We start from the raw sequence: 24574 nt of genomic DNA on the forward strand, positions 1-24574 counted from the left end.
AAAGACAAAGGAAAGCAAATACTTTATGATATCACTTATATGTGAAATCTAAAAAAAAAAATAAAACAAATTAGTCAATGTAACAAAAAGGAAACAGACTCACAGATGTAGAGAACAAACTGATGGTTACCACTGGGCAGAGGGAAAGGAGGTACGGCAAAACAGGGGTAGGGGACTAAGAGGTACAAACTATTATGTATAAAATAACTAAGCTACAAGGATAAAAATATCCTGTATAACATGGAATACAGTCAATATTTCATAATAACTATAAATGGAGTATAACCTTTAAAAATTGTGAATCACTATGTTGTACACCTATAACTTACATAATATTGTACATCAACAATATCTCAATTAAAAATAAAAAACACTAAACACATTTAAAAAGTCAGAGTAAAACTGAAATTTTAAAGAAAAAGCAAAAACCTGTACTGTATGTCACTATTTGGCTTAGCAAGAAACAATATCTTTATAATCAAAATAATGAGATATTGATCACTAATTTAACCAAAAATTATAATATATGTACTTATGGGGGGAAAGAAAGTAGGAGAGTAGGCTGGAAAGCTAGATCTGTACCTCCTATAGCAAGAAGTGAAGAGACTGTGCCTAAACCTGATTAAGAAATAGCAGGCTACACATGGTATTTATGAATAAACAGCTAAATACCAGGGAAAATGGCCAAAAGGATTAAAAGCAGTTTCTTAAAAGTAGGACTTGGAGATGGAAAAGGGTAGGGTACTATATAATTTTTAATTTTACTTGGCTTTTAACTATGTAAATACATGACTTTCAAAAATTAATTTTAAATAATTAAAATTTATTTAAAAGCCAATAACTAGTAAAAAATACTTGCAACACTATTATTGCAACAATCTTACAAACAGAAGACCAATATCTTAAAATTATAAGGAACTCTGACAAAAGACAACATAATATAATACATGCAAGGGACATGAACAGGCAATTCACACACAAAATATCACTATCCAAGGTGCATATAATAAACTTCCACCCTTCAAAACAATAAAAGAAAAAATCCAGATTAAAACAACAAAGCAGCATTATTTTAACCTACTAATTAGCAAAACTTTGAGGAATGGGTAATGTAAAATGTATTCACTGTGAAAGTGTAAGTTGATGTATCATTTCTGAAGAAAATTTTGGTAATATGTATCAAAATCTTAAAAATAATGTATGATACCTGATTCAATAACTCCTGCTAAAAATTGATCCTTGGGACTTCTTAGGTGGTGCAGTGTTTAAGAATCCGCCTGCCAATGCAGGGGACACAGGTTCCAGCCCTGCCCCAGGAAGATCCCACATGCCACAGAGCAACAAAGCCCGTGAGTCACAACTACTGAGCCTGCACTCTAGGGCCTGTGAGCCACAACTATTGAGCCTGTGTACCGCAACTACTGAAGCCCACGGGCCTAGAGCCTGTGCTCCACAACAAGACAAGCCACTGCAATGAGAAGCCCACATACCACAACTAGAGAAAGCCTGTGTGCAGCAATGAAGACCCAATGCAACCAATACATACATACATACACACATAATTTATTTAAAAAAGTAAAAATAAAAATGCATCCTTAAGGAAACAGTCACAAATACACACAAAAGGATACAGGCTCAAGGGTATTCACTTCAGCAAAATTTCCTCAAGTCCGTCTTTTTCATATTGATCTATCTGAAACAATAAAATAGCCTTACCTGAACTGTACGTCCTGCATTGATATGCTCTTCATGTAACTTGTCCCAGATTCTGCATCTCTGATACTATATGAAAGAAAGGGAAAGGTACTGAATTTTTTTTTTTATCACTAGGTGATTATTCCCAGTTTACCACAAAAATCCCCACTCACCCACCCAAACCTAAACATACCAACTAAAAAAGTTACTGACTTAGTAATGGAAATTAACAAAGACCATACAAATAGGAAGTTTTCAAAAACATTACACACAAAATTCTGGCAAATGGTAAGACAAACAAAAATAACTAAATACTCTTTATTTTACCAAAAAAGAGTATGTATTTTGTCTATAATGCAAACTCTTTGGGGGTGAAAAAAAAAGAGTGAGACTGTAAAAGACTGTGAAAAATGAAAAGATTAACAGCATTCATCAGATATTCTTACTATATGTGAATACTTTGAAATGTTTGTCAATGACAGAGTCACGTATCTCAAAATCAGATTTGAGAAAAAGTAACATTGATACTGCAGACTAGAAAGTACATAAAAATGAAAATGAACACTTAATATACATCTTAGTTTTTACCAAGGTAATGTTTAGTTTTCAGAGTTTCATCCAAGAAACTTAACAGCATGATAATGGAAAATTTTTCATTTGATAGGAAAATGTGATAACATTATGACAGAATACTTACATAAAATATAAACAACACCAAAAGTCACACACTATTTTTGGTTGAAATAAAAAATTCAAATAATTAAGATGTTAGCAGATGTGAATAATGACATTAAACATGTTTTTGGTATACCACACAAACACACACACTACTCTGAAAGCACAGAAACATGGAAATGCCCCATGTACCCAGGGAAGGCATAACAGGTTATAAAAGCATAGCACTAACATTTTTTCTAGGGTATTTTTATATTCCCTCTTCTGCATATTCTTTAAATTTGGTAGTGAATAATGCAGCAAAAAACTCTTTTGATACTCCTGAATATTTTTATGTCATCTAAGAACTAAACAATAGCCATTAAGCTTAAAAATAACTAGACTATATTGAAAATATATTTACCAAACATAAACTTAAAATCACTACCCAATCAAATAAATTTAAAAACCACTATCAAACTACTTTCACTTCTAAGAAAAATTGAATTGATGCCATCAGAGCCAGTATAAATGTTCTTTTAGATAGTGTTACGATATTAATAAAAAGAAAAGCATGTAAGCCAAAGATATACGTCTGAAAATAAGCCACTTAAAAATTTATTACTTAATACTAATTTGTCATGATATTTTAAGAAAAATTAATGTTAAGGAAACAGTTGAGAATCCAGAGAGGTCAGGGCTGCAAGAATTCATGGAGCAGAGTATCAGAGAGGAAAAAGCTGCATGTGAGGACACAACTGCAATGAGAGGAGAGGACTATACTGAGAGAGAGCTCCAGAGATCCACAAGGTTTTTCCTTTTGAGTCTTCAGTTGAGTACAGATCAGCACATGCACATAAGGAAACTACCAGAAGTCAGAAAAGACTAGGTAGACTAATCCCCCCAAATCACACAAGGCCAGAAACAGTTTATGTGACCACAAGTCAGAGTGGAAAAATCTCTTAACACACTGGACATCAGGTAGAGTACTCCACAGTACTGTCCTGTATGGAGAAAAATTAGGTCTGGAATAAAGGCTGTTCTGATCCTATGCAAGCTTAAAAGAGCCACAAAAGGATCAAACTGTTCTCAAATAACTTAAATGTGTCTCAGAATAAATAAAGCTCAAAAGTACTCAAAGGAATTTTAAAATATTCAGTATCCAACAAGTTCAGAATGTCTGGCATCCAATAAACAATTACTATGCATGTAAAAAAAGCAGGAAAATATGATTTGTAATGACAAAAACCAATCAATAGAAACAGATTTAGATACAATAGAGATAATGGAATTAATAGACAAGGATATTAAAAGTTATTATGATGTATTCAATGTATTTAAGAAAGTAGAAAACACAAGCATAATGAGACACAGAAGATACTTTAAAAAATTCAATTCCTAGAATTAAAAAAGGTATCTGAAATGAAAAATGCAATGGATGGGTTTAATTGCAGCTAAGATAATGCAAAGAAAAGATTAGTAAATTTAAAGATATAAAATAGAAACAATCCAAAATAAAACACAGAGAGAAAAAAGATGGACAGTAAATGAATAGAGCACCAATGAGTCACAGGCCAAAATTTGAAAGCAACATTTTAAGTATGCAACTGGACTCCTCGAAAGAGAGAAAAAATATTTGAAAAACTAATGAGATAGTGGCTGAGATGTGGAGTAGGAAGACCCCGAGTTCACCTTTTCCCACAGGTGCACCAAAATTACAACTATTTTCAGAGCAATTATGGATGAGAATGACTTAAACACTAGCAGAAGAGATTTTCTACAACTAAAGATATAAAGAAGGAACCACAGTTTATGGTCAAAAGGTAAAAACTTCCAGTCATAAGATAAATAAGTATTAGGGATGTAATGTACAACATGATTAATGTAATTAACACTGCTGTATGTTATATATGAAAGTTGTTAAAAGAATAAATCCTAATTTAAATCTCATGACAAGGAAAAAAATTTTTTATTTTGTATCTATGTGAGATGATCAACCTTCACTATTTTATTGTGATAACCATTTCATAATGTATGTAAATCAAATCATTATGTTGTACACCTTAAACTTACATAGTGCTGTATGTCAGTTATATCTCAATAAGGGAGGAAAAAAAATGAATGGCCAAAGCTTTTCCAAATTTGGTAAAAAACTATAAACCCACAGCTCCAAGGAACTCAAGGAATACCATAAATAAGAAAAAGGAAGAAAACTATACTAATGCACATCATAATAAAATTACTTACAGTAAGTGATAGAAAAATCTTAAAAACAGCAAGAAGAAAAAAAGATATGTGAACTACAGAGGAACACAGATAAGGATGATAGAAGACTTATTGTGAGAAACAACGCAAGCCAGAAAACACTGGAGCAACACCTCTTGAAAGTACTGAAACAACCTAAGACTCAACCTAGAATTCTGTACCCAGAGAAAATAGTTTTTAAAAGTGAAGGCAAAATAAAGATTTTTTTTTTTCAGACACAAAAATGCAGGCCCCATTCATCACCAGCAAACCTGTACTACAAGAAATGTCAAAGGAAGTCCTTCAGGTTGATGGGAAAATAATACCAGACAGAAACCTGGTTCTACAAAAAAGTAAGAGTACTGAAAATGGTAAATATATAGATAAATATAAAAAATAATTTTTTATTATTTTAAAAATCTCTTTGAAAGATAACACTGTTTAAAACAAAATAACAATATTACACAGAAGCAAAATATATTACAATAATACTACAAAGACCCTAAAAGAGGAAATCAAAGTGATTTGTTGTTACAAGGTTCTTATAATATACATGAAGTGATGTATATATAAACACATTAATTGAAGGTAAACTGTCATAAGTTAAAGATGAATACTCTGTACTGCAAAGGAACCATTAAAAGATAAAAATAAAAAAACAGAGGAATAATTAATAAGCCAACAAAAGAGAAAAAAATGGAATCTTAAAAAATACACAATTAATCCAAAAGGTAAAAGATGAAAAAGGGGGACCGAGAATAGATGGGACAAATAGATAAAAAGACTGAGATGGTAGATTTAAAGACAACCATTTGGGACTTCCCTGGTGGTGCAGTGGTTAAGAATCCACCTGCCAGTGCAGGGGATACGGGTTTGATCCCTGGTCTGGGAAGATCCCACATGCCTGTGCACCACAACTACCGAGCCTGCACCCTAGAGCCCGAGAGCCACAACTACTGAGCCCACATACCGCAACTATTGAAGCCCGCACTCTCCAGGGCCTGCGTGCTGCAACTACTGGAGCCTGTGCGCCTAGAGCCTGTGCTCCGCAACAAGAGAAGCCACCACACTGAGAAGCCTGTGCACCACAACAAAGAGTAGCCCCCACTCACCATAACTAGAGAAAAGTCCACGCACAACAAAGACCCAATGCAGTCAAAAATAAATTTTAAAAAAGGCAACCATTTGATAAACATCAGTTCATTATAAAAATTTGCATCAAACTTAGAAGAGAAGTTAAATCCTCAACCTAACAGAGGCATATACAACAACCCTACAGTCAACATTATGCTTAGTGTGAAAGACCATTCCTTAATGCCAGGAACAAGGTAAGGATGTCTGATCTTGCCATTCCTATTCAACATTGCACTGGAGGCCCCAGCCACCACAATAAGGTAAGAAAGGAAGTGAGGGAAGAAAGGAAAGGAGAGAAAGGAGGGAAGGAAGGGAAGTGGGAGGAGAGGGAAAAGAGAGGAAACAGAAGAAGAAGGAAAGAAAGAAAAGAAGGAGAAGGAGGCAGGAAGGAAGTGAGCAGGCAGGCAAAGATTAGAAAGGAAGCAATAAAATAGCTTGCCTCCACATGATTGTCTACATAGAAAATATCCAAGACTCAATTCAAAGAGACTGAATAGCAATGATGAGGAGGTTAGCTGACAAGAGATCTGATAAAACAGCTTGTCTTTGCCAAGGGCTTCTCCTTAGGGCTTCTCTCTAAAGGGCTTTTAAAGATAAAGGCAGCTCTGGAAGGAAATATTTTCTAGATAATGCTGGATATATACTTTTCCTTTATCTTCACAGAGTGGGCAGAAGGATTTTTCTCAGCACTACTTGCTCTCTAGTGGCTTCCAGGCCATTAAGCTTTGCCCCAACATTTCAAGGTGGGGGTAGAACTCAGAATGACAGCCCCAAAGTGCATTGGATTCTGCTCTTTCCTCCGCTGGATACTGCAACTTCTGATAAATACCTTTAATTGCTAAGAATAAACTGGACCAAGAAAGAGGAAAAACAACTACAGGAAAAATTCACAAATACTATTTTTCAGTCATTTCAGAAAGATGTATTGTCTCACTACGTGCATTCATGTTGTTCTTTGTTGACGTGCTATGGCTTCATGGTCTACCTATGGCGCCATGGTTCTCCTTTGGCACAGGCACAAGCAGAGAATCCAACATTCACAGAAACAGCCTTTCCCCTAGACTTTCCCATGATACACTCATATTCTGGTGAGACAAAAGCTGTGTTCACCATTCTCATCCTGGAAAGTACATTGTCTCTTTTTACCCTCTTTTCTATTTTATCTTGTTGGATAACCCTGATTATGAACTCACACCGTGGTGTGATGAACGCCTCTGCACAGGTGTTTTCAGGCTTCCCAACATACATCCTTTCATGCTCTTTGGCAATGACACCCAGGTTTCTCAGTTTTGCTTTGCCTGCTGGGCAAGGAGAACAAATATTCTAAGAGTGGTTCCTGGGCTAAAAGTTTTCTCTAGAACACCCCACCATTTATTTAATCAACTTTTATATATTTGTAAGCTTACATTTTATGTCATTTCATCTTCTGAAATATTTTGATTCAAAATTGAATAACAATGATAATAATTCTGCTTCATATTGCAGAGTATAAAAACATGAAAGCTACTCATAATTATTAAAAATAATTTTCTAAAATTATATAATATTATTCACTAGAGGTTCAGGGAATTTTATGATGATATAACATAGAAAATGTTCAGGATTTAGGTGTTTAGGGTATAAAAGCACTTTAAACTTTGTGCTGACACTTAAAAGATTTATTTGAATTTACAAAGCATAGTAAGGGAAAAAGATATTTCAATTGGAGAGAAAAAGACCTGGGAATACTCTGAGTTGTAAAGTCACACGTGGAATCCAAAGGACTGAAGATCAATGGGTTTGTAGTATAATGTATGATGGGAAGAGTGATGAGAAAAGAAGCAGAGAAAGTAGATGAAGGCTTCTTTTGCCAGGTATCAGAGGATATCTCAATAACCAAAATGATCAGAACTTTTTGTAGGGAAGATGATGGTTTTGTGGGGGATTAATCAGGTGGGATAATAATCAGTATTATAGACAATAAGTATTCAATTCAAATAAATTTACCTTATTAAACTCAATGAAAGAGAAAATATCAGACCCCAAAAGTAAAACTACATAATATTAACAGCCCAATGATTATAAGCCATAAATTTAGGATTATTCATGTAATGAAGATAAATAATAATATCTACGGTGTAGCTAAAAGTAATTCACCTTACTGTGCCTACCCATATATAACAAACATAAAAAATATAAAACCCAAAACACAAAGGATCTCAGGAATGCTGTGAATCTCCTAATGATTACAAACTGATAGCACCAATGCTGAGTACCTGGGAACCATAGCTTACTTGTTAAGTAACTCAATTCCAAATATCAACCTTGCATTCAATGGTTCTTCACATAATATCTCAATGCTCAGAATAACTCTATGAAAAAGATTTTAATGTTACCTTTACAACTCTCTAAAGATCAATCATGGTCATCTGCAGCTTTCCCATGAATGGTTAAAATGGTGGTGAACCTCAGGGTCTACTGCACAGTGCTGTGTGAGGATGGTGTATTTATATCTGACCCAGGATGGAATTAACCAGGACATGTTCCATAAGACGTAACTCAGTTGGGATTTGAACAAAAAAAACAAAGTTTGAAAGGTGAACAAATGGAGTGGATATTGCTAATAAAAGAAGGATAGCCAAAGTATTCAACTCTATTTTTTCCATCTTCACTGAGGAAAATGACTGTAAAATAGAACAGTCCACAATAAACATGCCTAAGAGGAAAACAAAAACCAAGAAAGAGTAAGAACAAACTTAGAGTACACTATGTTTCAAGCACAACATTAGAAGATTAATATATTTAGCAGCATAGTAATCTCAAGAAAGTAATTTAACCACTCCAAGACTGCTTCCCCACCTAAAGAAGGAAGACAATAATAAGGTTAACCTATAAGGATGTTATGAGGATTAAATGGTATGATACACATATATATATAAACCTTCCACAGCACTCAACAAATAAACACAATAGCTACTATTTTACTATTATTATTTGCTCACTTGTCAAGTAAGTTGTATAAGAAATCTGTGTCTTAGAGGAAGACTGAATAGATGACCTTATATCTTATAACAATAAAACCCAAAGAAAAATAAGGAATAAAACAGTTCAGACATTCTATGCTTGCTACACAATGTTACACCTAAATTAGGTTACAATATTAAAGTCTATTATTCCAAATACTTGCAGAGGAGAAAAAACTAAATTATTTAATTTATGTGTGTGTGTGGGGGAACATTACATGAAATAACCCCTTAAAAATTTAGTTAAGTTGTGGGACCACTGACAAACATTTCTAAAATGCACTGTTTTTACAAAATGTCACTTTCTGTATTGTCTATTTGCACAGCAACACTAAAGAGATAGGTTAAAGCAGTGCTGTAACTTGAAGCAATTACGATGCTTTTGGTTGCAAATAAGAGAAAATTCGAAGTTAAAAAAATGACTTTAATAGTAAAGATATTTATTATCTCCCATAAACAGCAGGCTAGAAGTGGGATGATAAATTCAAGGGTAGTTTAGTTCAGAAGCTTACAAAGTTGTCAAGCACCCAAGCTCTATCTGCTTTACTACCTTCAACAGAGAGTTTTCATTCTCAGACTTGTGCCCTCCTGGCTATAGTTCCAGATACAACAGGGAGACATAAGATCAGGAGAACCGTTTCCTCCCATATCTTTATAACAGTAGGAAAGTCTTTTCCAGAAGTTTCCATATCCCAAACAGGCTTTCCCTCAAGTCTCATTAGCCAGAACTATAGGATATGTCTATTGTTCACTGCTAACCAAACACTGACAAGAATGGAATTACCACCATTAGACCCATTATCATTCACCACCTGTGCTGAGGCTTTCCTATCCTGTAACACAGGAGAAAGCAAACTGAATCAGGGGTCTATCAGAAAAAAAGAATGAGGGACAGTGTGATTGTAAGATTGAAATAAACATTCTCAGACTAAACACAGAAATGGGAAGAAAGGTTTTTGCTGTAATCACAAATTTCAAAAAACAAATAAATGAAACACAATCAATAAATAACAAATTAATAAGATTGATTATATCTGATTTTGTACCACACAGTTCAGGCTCCATACTGCCTAAACAGTCCATGCCACTCTTTCACACCTAATTATATGTTGCCTCTTATTATATCTGAATATTTCCTATCTTAATTCCTTACCTGGGCTATAAACTTCTTGCAGATTAGAAACTTAATTTTTTACATAATTTTCATTGCTAACAATATCAGAAACAGCAAACACCAACACTTATGAAAAGCTAACATATATTTTTACCCTGTAATAAGTTCCCTTCTCATTAAACCTGGCAGATTGAACACAAACATTCATCTTTGCTCTTTTCCAAGCTCAACTAAAATGACAGTAAAGAACTTTAAAAGGCAGAAATTCACAAGAATAATGATAATATAACAGAAGATATCAATTGACAAGAAATTTTAACAAATTTTGGAAGCTGTAAAGAGTGCAGACATGCTGCAGCTGACTCAGTAGCTCACAGAAAGCTGAAACCTTGGGCTGCAGAAGGGGTGGATGGTGGAAGAGAAAGGCAGTGAGAAGCAAGCCAAAGGCACAGCACTACTCCAGAAAGACTCAGTAAACAGAGGTACCAGCTACCCGGTAACCAGAAGAATGTGTATGGTGAGGCTAAAAACAGAAAGATTGGCTGAAAGTTTATGTAAGGAACTGGTAGTCTATCAGACGCCTTCTCCACAGGCCCAAGCAACTGGAGTGCCTCTGTCACCACACAAGACAACATTCCAGGAGAGTATCTGGTAGTTTCCCATAAAAACAGATCCTTCTCTGTTCAGCTCTCCAGGTAATAAGGCCCCTACTACCACCCTGCTAACCCATTCTCTCTCTCTCTCTCATTCACACACACACACACACAAACACACACACCCTACCTTCCAATTAGCACTCTTAAATATCGACAGCTAGCCAAGGAAAGCCTAAAATACTGTAGACTGACACAAAGACAGGAAGAAAGGAGAGGAAGAAAGGGAGAGAGGAGGGAGGAAGAAAAGGAGAGAGAGAACGAGAGAGAAAAATACATTTAAGAAAAGGAAAAAAGAAACGAGAATAGAAGAAGTTAAAAAAGAAGGAAAAGAAGGAAAGGAGGGAAGAAGGGAGAGAAGGAGAGAGGAAGGGAGAGAGGGAGGGAAGGAGAAAAAAAAGAAAAGGAAGCAGAAGAAAGCTTAAAAAAAAAATAATCCCACAATAGATGATATGATACTGCATCCATAAAACAAGAACAGGAGGATTCTCTTTAAAAGAAAAAAAAGAGAAAGAGAATTGAGAGAAAAAACAGCAACATATTCAGAAAAAACAGGATTCTGGTTGTTCCATCTTAACTGGAATGTGGATGTGATAGCTAGAGCTAGAACTGCTGTTTTACATGCAAGATAGAAATAAGCTGAGGATTGAAAAGCAAGATGAAAACAGCCTGGGTCTTTAATGACTGTTGAGCTACCACTGGAGTCCTAGACCACCTCCAAAACTATGAAATTAAAAACAGAAGCAGAACCAAAAAACCACTATTGCATTTAATACAGCATTTTGGGGGTTTCTGCCATTTGCATATACTAACGAATACAGTACATGTTACACAATAAGTTTTCCCCGAAACCCCTATAAAATGAAACAAAGAACATTATATTGCAAGCTTATTATCTTGCTGTTCCCACTAACTATGCTTAAGTCTATTTTATATTAGCCAAGAAAGCTGAAGGCTAACACTTCAAATTTCAGGATTACATTCTAATCAAGTCTATCATGTGTAATAAAATGTAATGCTGAAGGACCTATGGAATATAGTCCCAGGTGTCCACAGCACACTGCTCTCATTGTTTTCAGATGTTGCAGAATCACTCCACTAAGGCTTACCTTCAATTTCCCTTCAGTATGACTTTCTTCTTTTAAATTCATATTGGATGACTGATGGCTAACATAATAAATATTTTATCTTTCTACACCCCTCCCCCAGGAAGAATATGCCTGTTTGAAAATGAGGCACTGTTAGACACCTGGAATCTAAACTTAGTTCTTAACTCTTTTGTCCACAGTGAACACTGCAGCTTTTAAATGTTTTAACACTGCCATAAACTATTAAAATATGCTATTCAATCTTATATAGATTTTAAAAAACCACTTTCATAGCTAAACTAGAAATCCTAGAGACAGAATGATCAAGATTATGGAATAAAAAATAGCTCAGTATAAGTTTAACTGCTTAGCTTCAGACAGCATCACCTATGTTGTAAATTATTATTATTCTGATATTGTCTAAAAATTTCTCAATAAGTAAAAATTTCAGAAAATGCTAAAGGAAAAATGTTCCAGCATAAAAAGATCTATATAACTCTGGAATAATTTTCTTCTGAAGTCTGGCACAGCTAATTAAATCAGTAATAGACGTGTTTCTATCCCCACCCACCTTTCTCCCATGGTTCTGGGCTTTCCATTGATGGCTGGGTGGTACATGTGGCTAGGATCTGAGGGTAATGACAGCAGGCACATTCGTATAGACTACAAGGAAAGGGAAATTTACCAAATGGAAAATGCCAAAGGTAAAATAGGACAATAAAAGAGCCTTAATAGACCATTTTCAACCTATTTCTTCCTTTCAGAATCAATTCATTTGCCAAATTCTTATCATCTTTGTAACTGAGCACTTCAACATAAGCTCAGGACTTTGAAACACACCTTATCAAACCTCCCACCTGGATATGATCAATCAAAAGTAAACAACCCCATTTCTATATTGTTACAGTGATAGAAGAATAGGCCCTCCTTATCAATCGAAGCATGGGAACACTTTGTTTCTGCTCATGACAAGAATAACCAGTTTACCAGACAACTCCTCCAGCCTTAAAAGTCATAGCACTTATTGCTTATGGATAAAGAAATTAAAAGATGACAAAATATTAATCTTGAATTCTATTCATATCCGCACTGAAATTTTCATCTTATTTTTCTTGGCACTTATGTCCTACACTTTTACAAAAGACAAGTACTAGGAAGACAGCTGGTATCTATGGGAAATAAAACTGACACTCTTCTTACTTGTATAAGGTATGCAGTTGATGGTGATAAATATTGTTTACACTGAAAGGGTTAACAACCACTTTCACATACCGCCCCCTCCCCAAATTAATGAAGGGCAACACAGCTGGGGGAGGTTTTTCTGAAGGATTAAGCACTACTGATCTGTCCTGCAGCAAATAAAGACAACAAAACCTGCCAAATCAATGCTCAGTACTCAGTAAACTTGATGTTCCCATAAATTCCACAACCATTCCCATCAGACCCTAGCCAGACCAGGTTCTATGCAACTTCCACCATAGTCACTGAGACTAGTTCTTCCCTCTACCTATCTCCTAAACTGACCTCTAGCTAATATTTGGGCTTTGGGCTTTCCTCAAAGAGAAGCAGTGAAGTTGAGAAATTTCCTCATATCAAACAATGATTTACCTCTTTAATCTATGTGCACCTGAAGAGGACAGGAGTTACTGATGAACACATACAGTTCAGAAAACTTGCCATAGGGTGAGTGAAATTAAGGCAAGCCCTTTAGCCAAAGTCCACCACCTTCACATTCTAGCCAATTATCAGTTTGTATTTTAATTATTAACTGCTTAATTAGTCACTATGTACAACTGAAAAGGCACAGAATATATTCCTGTATCGCTTTCTTAAAAAGCAATAATATAAGAGGAGTATATGTAGAACAGAAAAACCAGATGAAAAAATGAATAATGTTAAATCAAAAGGAGCTAGGTGTTTTAGCAAAGCCTCTTATCCGATATTCTCAATGTAGGTGAAATGCACAACAAATATAAATCAGAATATGTAACTGTTTCCTGTGGTAGAAAAAGAGAAAAACTGGAAAAAAAAGAAAGAAAATGAAAAAACTCACCTTCTCAATATTTATCTGGTGCTTTCTTAACCTCTCCAGGTCTGTTGGGATTACTATCTTGGTAAATTTCTGGATAGCTGGTTCAAGACGGCGTAATTTCACTTTTTCTTCATCTTCAGACATCCTAAAAAAATGTTGTGTCTCTTCTACTTGCAACAACTATCTTCTCCACTCATGTAGAAAAACCTAAAAGGGAAACATTTATTTAAGAATTTTAAAAATCAATTTCCATTATTTTTAAAAGCCAATAATTAGGTATCTTTATAATATATTCTAAATATGTACTCAATGCTAAATTCGAGTGACTAGTTTTTTAACAAAGCTTTTATTTTAAAATCTTTTTCTCTCTACAAAAGTAATGTATATCCACTTTAGAATGTTTAGAAAATAGGAAAAAGAGAATAAAATAAAATCAACAATCATCTCCTCACCTACAGTTAACTACTCTTCCCATTTTCCCCCCCTCCCATTTTGATGTATGTCTTTCCAGGTCTTTTTAATTTAAGGGTGTATATACGTATGCATATATTTAAATAACTTTTTTCGAAAAACCAGAAGTATACTGTTCAAGTCTTCATTTTCCAGCATATCCTGGACAGTGAATAATATTTTCTAAAAACGTGTCATGGCAAAATTGGAAGAAAAATGTCATTCTTAACATTTCTGCTGTATCAAACTCTACTTCTAATATAACATATGTAATTATATACTTCAAATATATTGTAAAATGCAACTGTTCTCATTGATGTCCTTTAAATTGCCTCTTCCCTTTCTTACAATGTGATTAGCATCGCTTATGATCAACCAAAGTAACCAGTGACAGAGGTGGAATAAGAACCCAGTGTTCCTGAGAGTACAATCAAACGCTCTAATTCACCAGTAGTTTTTTGTTGTTTTTTTTTAACCAGTGCTCCAGAGAGTCCGGGGTTATGTCTTTGGGGTCAGAGTAGGTGATGGTAAAGGCTGTCAAGTGAGCAGGTTCCAGGACTCCACACCTGCTTCAGCTGGTGAAAATTTACTCACATCTACTTCATAAATTTGAACTTATTAGCCCTTATGTAAATAAAGGGCTCCACTGCTTAAGCAAGCTTGAAAACCACACCTGCGTATCATATTTTCATGGCATCTAATTAGCCACAACCTCTCCCTGACTGTTAATTCCACTGGCTTATGGTATCTTAGAATGGGGTCCATAGAGATAGGGGTTCAGGACTTTGAGGAGTCCTTGAATATTTACAAAAAATTATGAATGTATTTTTGAATTATTTCAGAAGACAAGAGTGCACTGATTTGATGAATTATCAAAAAGCTTGACCACTCCAGAAACATTAAGAACTATTAATCTAAATAATGCTGTTCCTCTCTTTCACAGTTGAAAATCTTGAAGTGTTAGTTATACAGATTATCTCATCTACCAGTAACTTGGTCTTTACATTTGATCTAAGCTTGAAAGCAAAAAAAGGAAAATCTTCAGACACCAAAAACAGACTTACAGCTAAAGTGGTTAGTGGGAATTAGAGATGCACAGGGAAGTTCACTGCCAAAACAGTTGGTTCACAGACCCAACAAAATGGGAAAATTCATAGCTGAGGGACCAGAGATAATAATCTAAAAACAAAATTAAAATAGATACATTTTAAAATAAAGATATAAAGAAGAGGGCAGGCAGCAGTATCAAGCAGTATCAGCAGTATTTCATCTTGTGGAACTGAAAATCACAGCCAGAGAGATAGAGAAAGAAAATGAAAAAGCAGAGGACCTTGTACCAGATGAAGGGGCAGGATAAAACCCCAGAAAAACAACTAAATGAAGAGGAGATAGGCACCTTTCCAGAAAAAGAATTCAGAATAATGATGGTGAAGATGATCCAGGACTTTGAAAAAAGACTGGATGCAAAGACTGAAAATTTACCAAAGACCTAGAAGAACTAAAGAGCAAACAGAGATATGCAACAAAATAACTGAAATGAAAAATACACTAGAAGGAACCAATAGCAGATTAACTGAGGCAGAAGGGCACACAAGTGACCTGGAAGACAGAATGGTGACAATCACAGATGCGGAAAAGAATAAAGAAAAAAGAATGAAAAGAACTAAAGGCAGCCTAAGAGACCTCTGGGACAATGTTAAATGCACCAACATTCACATTATAGGGGTCCCAGAAGGAGAAGAGAGAGAGAAAGGACCTGAGAAAATACTGGAAGAGATTATAGATGAAAACTTCCCTAACATGGGAAAGGAAATAGCTACCCAAGTCCAGGAAGTGCAGAGAGTCCCAGGCAGGATAAACCCAAGGAGAAACATGCCAAGACATATAGTAGTCAAATTGACAAAAATTAAAGACAGAGAAAAGTTTTTAAAAGCAACAAGGGAAAAAAGACAAATAACATACAAGGAAACTCCCATAAGGTTAACAGCTGCTTTCTCAGCAGAAACTCTGCAAGCCAGAAGGGAGTGGCATGATATATTTCAAGTGATGAAAGAGAAGAAACATACATATTGATAATTACCCTGAATATAAATGGACTAAATGCACCAACCAAAAGACAAAGACTGGATGAATGGATACAAAAACAAGACCCATATACATGCTGTCTACAAGAGACTGACTTCAGACATAGGGTCAGATACAGACTGAAAGTCAGGGGATGGAAAAAGAGATTCCATGCAAATGGAAATCAAAAGAAAGCTGGAGTAGTGATACTCATATCAGATAAAATAGACTTTAAAATAAAAAATGTTACAAGAGACAAGAAAGGACTTTACATAAAGATCAAGGGATCAATCCTAGATGAGGAGATAATTATAAATATATATGCACCCAATATAGGAGCACCTCAATACATAAGGCAAATGCTAACAACTATGAAAGAGGAAATTGACAGTAACACAATAATAGTGGGGACTTTAACACCCCACTTACACCAATGGACAGATCATCCACACAGAAAATTAATAAGGAAACACAAGCTTTAAATGACACAATAAATCAGCTAGATTTAATAGATATCTATAGGACATTACATCCAAAAACAGCAGATTACACATTCTTCTCAAGTGCACATGGAACATTCTCCAGGATAGATCACATTTTGGGTCATAAATCAAGAGTTGGTAAATTCAAGAAAACTGAAATCGTATCAAGCATCTTCTCCGACCACAACACTATGTGATTTGAAATCAATTACTGGGAAAAAAAACTAAAAAACACAAACACATGGAGGCTAAACAATATGCTACTAAATAACCAAGAGATCACTGAAGAAATCAAAGAGGAAATCAAAAAATACCTAGAGACAAATGACAATGAAAACACACCGATCCAAAACCTATGGGATGCAGCAAAGGCAGTTCTAAGAAGGAAGTTTATAGCAATACAATTCTACCTCAAGAAACAAGAAAAATCCCAAATAAACAATCTAACCTTACACCTAAAGAAACCAGAGAAAGCAGAGCAAACAAAACCCAAAGTTAGTAGACAAACTGGGACATTTGCAGAGACATGGATGGACCAGAGACTGTCATACACAGTGAAATGAGTCACAAAGAGAAAAACAAATATTGTATATTAACACATATATGTGGACTATAGAAAAAGAGTACAAATCAACTGGTTTGCAAGGCAGAAATAGAGACACAGATATAGAGAACAAACATATGGACACCAAGTGGGGAAAGCGGGGAGGGTTGGGGGGGAATGAATTGGGAGACTGGGATACCAAATTATACACTCTAAATATACGCAGTTTATTATCTATTAACTGTATCTCAATAAAACTTCTAAAAAAAAAAAAAAGGATGAGGGCCCATCAAAAGGGCACAGGAAGCAACTTGAGAAAACTTCCAACAGACAAAGCTGGAACAATTTGAGAGAGAAAATAAATTACAAAAGTGTAGGAAAATAACCAATAAAAAATGAGTCCACACTGATACAAAAAATTAATAAATAAATAAATGGGATGAAGGGGCAGCTCTTCCTTACAGAAAAACTCTGATTAATAAATTAAGAAGGAATGAGGGAAACAGAAAACCACCATTAGAACATCACAGTAATAATTACTGAAGGCAAGATCCATTAATGGATGCTCAAATCAGCGAATTAAAGTTTGAGGAGAAACAGCATATTTACATTGTTTAAAAGTTCTCCCCCAAGATACTGATTAATTACAAAGGGAAAAATAGTTACACTACATTAGAGAATCCCAGCAGATATCACCTTAACCAAGTGATCAAGAGCAATATCAAAAGCAATGTGTCATATCATGCACCCCCTCATTATGATGGACTACCGAGAAGGGCATAAAGGGCATACACACTTCTGTGTATCAACAAAAATACACAACCTTAACTAACCTTGCGCAAACATCAGACAAAACCCAACTGAAGGACACTCTACAAAATAACTGACGAGGACTCTTCAAAAGTGAACTGTCATGAAAGACAGGAACAGACTTAGGAGCTGTCACAGACTGGAGAAGACTAAGGAGCCATGACAACTAAATGCAACGTGGGATCTTAGATTGGATCCTGGAGCAGAAAACGGGCTTTAGCATAAAAAATGATGAAATCTGAAGAAAGTTGGTGATTTAGTTAAGTGTTGTATCCAAGTTTTACAACTTCTTGTATAAGAAAAAGGAATTTCTTACTTTTGATAATTGTGTTATAGTAATATAAGATGTTAACCTTAAAGGAAACTGTAGAGAACGCTGTATTACTTTTGTAATTTTTCTGTAACTCTAAAATTACTTCAAAATAAAAAGTCCTTTCAAATAACGTGTGAACCGATGTTTCACATAAGACAGGTCAAATATTTTGAGGTCAAAGAATTGCAATCATATTCACTGCACTAACACTTGCGGAGGGGAGGTGGGGGGGCGGGGGTGGTGCCAGGTGCTTTACAAACTTTATCTTTAGTGCTTACAACTATTACCATCTGAGTACCATACTACAGTTCACGTTACCAATAAGGAAAAAGTACGAGGAAGTTAACCAAACTACTTAAGGTTATTTATAAGTGAAAAGCCCCATATCTCAGGAAAAGTCCAATATCGCTGGCAACTCCCCCTTCCAAAAAAAGTGACGAACACATTCCCACGTTTCCCCACACTGGTGGCACCGAATCCCCTCAGGCACACCGCCCCGCGTTTCTGATTGGGGGACGGGGTACTGAATTTGGAAAGAAAAGTCAAGGCCCTCGGACCTACCTTCCTACCGTATGGTAGCTCTCTCAGCCTCCGATTCCGAATTTTAAAAAGGGGGTACTTAGATGTGGGGCCTTCTGCGAACCCCACCCCCGCCTGGTCTGGATGACAGGCGGCTCCCACCTCGCGCCCCAGGACCTCCCCTCACTACCCTCGAGCCTCGCGTCATCCCTCGCCCGGTCACCCACTCCGCACCTGGACCACAGAAACCAAACGCCGCCTCCCTCCACCCCCGCCCCGGAACGGGTGCGCGGGCCCCTCTCCGAACTGAGACGCCGGCGCCCCTGACGACCTAGGACCCACAGTGCGTCACGGGGAGGGCAGACGAAGGAAACTTTTTCACCCCAAGACCCCAGCAGGCCGTCAAGCTCGCCCGGTCGGCCGCCTCCCTATACCCACTTCGAATAGCACCTCCAAAACCGAAACCGCCACTTCTTGAAACTGGGAGGAGTCCCCACCTCGCTCGCACTTCCGACCTGATGCCCTGCTTCCTGCGGGGCGCCCCACCCGCGCGCCGGGCTAGCACCCGGCCGGGCCTGGCCTTACGCCCCCGAGGCAGCCTCTCGCGAGCCCCTTACCTCCCGCCGGGGCGCTCCAGGCCCGTAGGTACGCACGACGCAAGCGCGGGCGCGACGGGGCGGGACGTCGCGATAGGCCGGCTGGGCTGCGCCACGCCCCCTCCCGTCCTGTCGCGGCCTCTCGGGGAGCCGCCCGGCGGTCGGGTGTATCCACTCTGGGCGGTCTTACAAAGTGGTCTGGGTTTATGTTGTGGGGTTGTAACACTGGAGCAAGGACGGAGGGGACGCACAAATGCTTTTTAAGTCTGTTTGTTGTGTTTTAAGTGTAAGACAATTCACATCTGTATAGCCCTCTACATTTAGCGATTTTTTTCTGTCCATTTTCCTCTGTTCTAGGAATTTTATTGGTGGGCTGGTTGGGTGTTCTGACCTATTTACACATGTAGAAACTGAAGCTCGCAGAGTTGTACCTTCTGCCTCCACAGCCACCGCCCCCGCCCCCACCCCCGCCCCAAACCCTCTGAGGTGGACAGGGCTCAAGTCTGAACTGTACCAGGCGCAGAAACTGAAGCTCAGACAAGTTGTGCTTTTTCCCAAAAAAACGGGTTGAGCTCTTAATGCCAGTGTCATCCCAATTTTATAGATAATGGCACTGAGTCTCAACAAAGAGATTCTAGTGACTCACTCCAGTTTAGTCAGTTAGTGACAGAGTTGGAACTTCAACTAGGTTTCCTGATTTCCTTCTCAAGTTTTTCCAGTTATACCAGCTGCTACCAATGAACAAGCAGATGGTTAGCTTTGAAGCCCTGTCCAGGTCACAGGTGCTCTTCACTGGATGGCCTGACTTCCAGATCCAGCCTTTTAAATATGCGTTTGTGAATATTCAGATGACTTGCTCACAGTATATCCACTAATGATATTGTCTTCAGAAGTCATAACGATGTTCAAGCCATAGCTAAGGAAACAGCTCTTAGGGTCTTCCAGTGAAGTGGAAGTAGAGGTAGAAATTGTGAACCAATGAATATTAGGAGTCTGTAAGAATTGCTCTGACAGGCAATTTCTAAAATAAAGCATAAAATCTGCTAAGCATTTTGGATTCTCTTTGTGGGTATGATGAATGCTGATTTTTTTTTTTTTTTACTGTAGGAATGAAGTGCTTATAAGATTTTAATTCTAAGGAGAAAAATTAAGATATTAGACAACACCATGGGAAAGTGTTTTTTTATACAAGAGCTTTTGAAATAAAGGTCATTCGAGTTAAGTTCTGAAAAAGCTACCTCAAGTACACTAGGAAGATGTGACACTCAAGGATTCTAAATTTGAACCTAGCCTTCTGGGTTACTATATGTGTGTTTGCTATAAGTTAGGTGTGTCGGGGTAGCTGGATAGAAGTTTTTAATCAAACAGTTTGTTAACTTGGTGTATAATCTTTAAATATTTAGACATATGGTTCATGGACCTCTTTTTGTACTCTTGGCTGGGCCCTGAAGTTGTTAGGAGCAGGCCTGCTGCTAGTAGCCAACATTTTCCTGAGGTCCTAACTGAACCAGGAAGGCCAAACAAAACAAAACAGAAATAAATAAATCAATGGGAAAAAAAGAAAAATGTTCTTTTAGATATTATCATTGCTTACTTGGAAAGCCCAAGGAATGAATTGAAACAATTTCAGTAAAGTGGCTAGAGAAATAGCTTTCCTAAACAACAATCACCTATGTAAAATGATAATGGGAGAAAAGATCACTTTCAAGTAGCAGAATCTAATTTGTGTTTGTAAGGAATTATGGGAGCTATTTGAAGAATTAAGAATAATAGCTAAATGGGGTGGGGGTGATGGGAGGGATTTCTAAGAGGCAGGAGGAGACTCTGGGGTTGATGGATATGCTCATTATCTTGCTTGCAGTACTGGTTGCGTGGGTGTATACATATGTTGACCCACCAAATTGTACACTTTAAATATATATTGTTTATGGTATGTCAATCATACCTGAATAAGGCTGTTTCCTGAGGAAAGGTGTATATTATCCTTTGCTTAGAACCTAGCACAGTTCTTGGAACGGACTAAGGAAACAATATATATTCATTATGTGAATTAAGACATAGTTTTTCCAGTATCATAGAGCAAGTATATGGAGAACCTGAGAATCAAATTCAGATTTGGCACAATAATACAGACCTCCTAGGTTATCTTCCTAGCCCATTCCTTTTCTGGGAACTACTTCTCCCCACCAGATCTGCATGCTATCAGTTATGAGCCTCTGGCAGCCATTTTATACAGACATGAACCCATGCTCCTGACCATAGTGAATTGGTCCAGGAGCAGACCCCCGACCCAAGCTGGAACAACAAGATGCCTGTTCCAGGAATCTGAGATTGGGACTAGGATTCTAGCTTTAATGTGGCTTGTCTCTTGAATGGAGAAGATGCTCACAGCAGAGCTGCTGGTGGGTATGTTTTTGACTCCATAGACTGGTGAATCAGAGGAAGCCACGCTGATCATAGATCCCACTTTAAATTATGGAGAGATGATTGTATGTATATCTGAGGTCATGTTGTTAAAAAAGGGTTTTTTCGTTGTTTGTTTGTTTTTTTACTGTAGGACATATTCAAATTACCTTCACTAAGTTCTTTCTCTGGCCATGAACTATTGAAAAATCTGCTGCAGTTCTGTATGCATTCTGTTTCTTTGTGCATTCTAACATTCCAACCATCTTGTGAACTGAGATGAAGAAATGTTAAAAATAAAGTGATAATAGTGGTTACTTGTAGCGTGGGATTAACTGGGAGAGAGTATAAGTAGCTTTCTGGGGTGCTGGAAAGGTTCTATATATTGATCTGTTGTGATTACTATATGTGAAAATTCATCAAGCTGTACACCTAAGATTTGTGTATATACTTTGTGTGAGTTATACCATAATAAAAAAAAAGGAAAACAAAGAGCTAGCAATTCTTGATTTAAAATAAATAAAACTTCTTAGTAGACAAGGAATAGATACTTCCTTAATAGCATTTCTTCTAGTACCTCTCTCTGAAATAGTGGTGAATCAGCAGCAGTAATCCCTACCCTTGTTAGAGAGCTTCAACCCCTAGGATATAAAATAAAAGCCACCAAAGAGATAGAGAGGTAGGTGAGAATGATTAGATGCACAAAAAAGAAACAGAGTTTGCAGCCCATTCAAATTCCGGGTTCCAGCTCACTCCTGAGGCTTAGCTTAACCCCAACACTTAGATCTGGTTAAACCCCAAAGCCTCCTAATCCCCCACCCCACCCCAGCTCTCACCTCTGCTTTTTCTTTCTTGCTTTTTCTTTAATTGCTTAAACTAGCTCAGGTGAACTGCTACTTTCAATCAAGAGAGTTCTGTTATAAACACAAAATTCCATTTGTTTCTATTCTCTTATGATAACATTTTAAACTTATACATAGTGTTCACTGGCTTTAGTGCTTAAACCTTTTGACTATCTGCTTTAGCCGCCCCCCGCCTCCCCCGCCACACACACACACACACCATTACCAAACAATCTATCCGTATATATTAGGATTATAGACGCCGTACATCAAACTGAAAGGGGTGAACTCTGCAGGCAAACAATAACACTAGAATAATTCTCCACTTATGAACCATTCACTACTTAGGAATTTGATAATCATTTAACACGTAGAATAGCTTAAATGCCCAGACATCTGTCTAAAGACTCTTTCCCCACCTTTTTGTTCTTTTAAGTATCTTAATTATTCTCAGAACTTAGTGCTCCCAACAATTATTGCACAAGGCAGTACTTATAAAACCATGCCTAAAGGACCTTACAGGCAAGTTAAACAATTTTGAGGAGTAGTTTTAACATCATAACTTCTGCTTTATTGGTGACTTTAATTCATACCCATACCCCTTACCATCCAACTCACCTTCAAAGGATGCAACTTTTTACTACGCTTGCAACTAAAACACAGTAAATTTACTTAGCATTAGAATCTTACTAAATGTTATTTAAACTCTGGCAGTTTACAAGGCACCTTGAATTTTGTAGTAACTTAGTTATTGTCATGAATATCAATTAATATCACGTGATAAATATACAAACGTGCAAGTTGATAGATACTCCATATGCACCCAACCTTGCTCTCTGACTTTATCTCCCATTACTCCTCTTCACTCATTCTCTGCTCTAACCAAATTAAACTCAGTATTCCTCATCCCAGTCCTTTTCCCAATCCTACCTGTGCCTTTCACCTGGAATATTCTCCACCAACTGCCCCTCTATCTCTGCACATCCAAATCCTACTTATCTGCCCATGTTCACTCCAAATGCGACCTCTCCTAACTTTTCTAGAATTTCTAGATTTAAGGCCTCCCTCCTCTAAACACCCACCTTAATAAATCTGATCTTTTTTTTGATGCATCACTGTCTGCATTTTATTATAGTAATTTGGTGTGTCTTGTTGCCACCTCCAGTGTTTTTCACCCTTTTCCCTGTCATGACACAAATAGAAAATGATATTTATAAAGCAAAATTGAGGCAGAAAGCTGCTCTCAGCCTCTGCCACTGGCTCAGCTGCACTGGGAGCTGGGAAGTTAACCCCTCCACACACCTATGACACATTCAAGCACAGGGATTGAGAAGCTGTCTTGTACCAACCTATGTTGGAATATAAACTCCCTGAGGACCGGTTCCCTGTTTGCTGATCTCAGTGTCCACCTGTAGATTCTAGTTCAATACCTTGTACCTGTAATAAATGAATAATTGAGTAAATGACAAAGTGCTATTTAAATTTGTTTTTACAAAGTTCTGAGGGCTTACAGTTTCAGCTCTGACATGTAAAGAATTTGAAGTTTATCACTCCCATCCTTACAACAAGAAAAAAGATGAATAAACTTAAAGTAAATTACCTTCCTTGAACTCATAAGCAAATTGAGGTTCAGGGCAAACTGCCCCTCCCCCACCAAAATTTGGAGAGATGGCAAATACAGAGACTCACAACTGAGATTAGTTTACCTGAAACAGACATCCCTGGAACCTTAAGCTGGTGGAAACATTTACATGATAACTTTGGCAAATCCTTGGAGGTGCAGTGTGAACTAGTATGATAGTGAGAAACTCTTGGGGCCTGCAGTCATAGCGGGGAACCCCATACATTCATGAGTTTTACCTCCAGGAAGCTCACCAGGTTCTCACGGTGAAGAGCCAAGAAAAAAACCTCATGTTTCTGGCAGAGGAGGGGAAA

General features: G+C 37.1%; 1 protein-coding gene across 8 annotated transcripts in view; it reads right to left on the reverse strand.

Annotated features, from left to right (window-relative positions):
* Positions 1–19477, reverse strand: part of STX17 (syntaxin 17) — a 74720-nt gene extending 55243 nt beyond the window's left edge. The window contains exons 1-4 of one of the 8 annotated variants that reach the window (XM_057720854.1): positions 19314–19408; positions 15131–15245; positions 13638–13823; positions 1717–1782 (exon numbers count right to left, since the gene is read on the reverse strand). In XM_057720854.1, coding sequence (XP_057576837.1) covers positions 1717–1782; positions 13638–13760 — 189 coding nt within the window. In that variant the 5' untranslated portion in view covers positions 13761–13823; positions 15131–15245; positions 19314–19408. Of the gene's footprint in view, positions 1–1716; positions 1783–13637; positions 13824–15130; positions 15246–18840; positions 18945–19236 lie in introns of those variants that run through there. The other 7 variants (XM_057720851.1, XM_057720853.1, XM_057720850.1 and 4 more) reach the window with 7 other exon arrangements.
* Positions 19478–24574: the final 5097 nt, after the last annotated feature.

Source organism: Hippopotamus amphibius, chromosome 2 (genome assembly GCF_030028045.1).
Source record: "Hippopotamus amphibius kiboko isolate mHipAmp2 chromosome 2, mHipAmp2.hap2, whole genome shotgun sequence".
Lineage (NCBI taxonomy): Eukaryota > Metazoa > Chordata > Mammalia > Artiodactyla > Hippopotamidae > Hippopotamus > Hippopotamus amphibius.